This window comes from Lactuca sativa, chromosome 6, assembly GCF_002870075.4.
Source record: "Lactuca sativa cultivar Salinas chromosome 6, Lsat_Salinas_v11, whole genome shotgun sequence".
NCBI classification, from domain to species: Eukaryota; Viridiplantae; Streptophyta; class Magnoliopsida; order Asterales; family Asteraceae; genus Lactuca; species Lactuca sativa.
Genome location: NC_056628.2, coordinates 171,937,698 through 171,938,447, shown reverse-complemented (window position 1 = coordinate 171,938,447; position 750 = coordinate 171,937,698). Strand labels below are relative to the sequence as shown.

Here is a 750-nt window from a genome sequence, read left to right as displayed (position 1 = left end):
ATGAATAGAGAGACTAATTTCTTTCTTAGACTTCAAGTGAAACAGGTCCCTCAAGGGATATTCATCCATCAGGAGAAATACACCTCAGAACTTCTAAAGAAATACCCAATGGACAACTACTCCTCTCCCAAGGTCCCAATGGTCTTCGGATATAAAATTTCTACTGATTCGTCCAGAGAATCAGTAGACCACAAAACTTATAGAGGAATGATTGGCTCATTGATGTACCTCACCGCAAGCAGACCAGACATTGTCTTCGCAACAGGCCTATGCGCAAGATACCGGGCCGATCCGAAAGTATCACATATGACTGTAGTTAAGCAAATTCTCAGATACTTGAAGGGAAGCAAAGCTCTTGGCCTCTGGTATCCTGCAGCGAACGACTTCATTCTTCAAGCATTCACAGATGCGGATCATGTCGAATGCAGATTGGACAGAAAAAGCACTTCCGGTGGCTGTCAATTTCTCGTTGGAACACTCATCAGCTGGTCATCAAGGAAACAAAATTGTGTCTCATTGTCTACCGTAGAAGCTGAATAAGTGGCTGCAACCAGCTGTTGTTCACAAGTCTTATGGATGAAAACTTAACTTATGGACTACGGATATAGGATGCTGCAGATACCAATTTACTGTGACTTTGAGAGTGCTATAGCGATTTCTCACAATCCTATTCATCACTCTAAGACAAATCATATTGAACTACAGTATCACTTTATGAAAGATTACATATTGAAAGGTAACATTGAACTA

General features: G+C 41.1%; 1 protein-coding gene across 1 annotated transcript; it reads left to right on the top strand.

The window, feature by feature from the left end:
• Nucleotides 1-540, top strand: LOC111901967 (uncharacterized mitochondrial protein AtMg00810-like). Its single transcript, XM_023897836.1, has one exon. It carries the CDS (start codon nt 1-3, stop codon nt 538-540), a length of 540 nt encoding a protein of 179 aa, XP_023753604.1.
• The last annotated feature ends 210 nt before the right edge of the window (nt 541-750 follow it).

Bases quoted from the DNA above. Each gene is read 5' to 3' on its own strand.
- LOC111901967 (XM_023897836.1), top strand. From the start codon at position 1: ATGAATAGAGAGACTAATTTCTTTCTTAGACTTCAAGTGAAACAGGTC.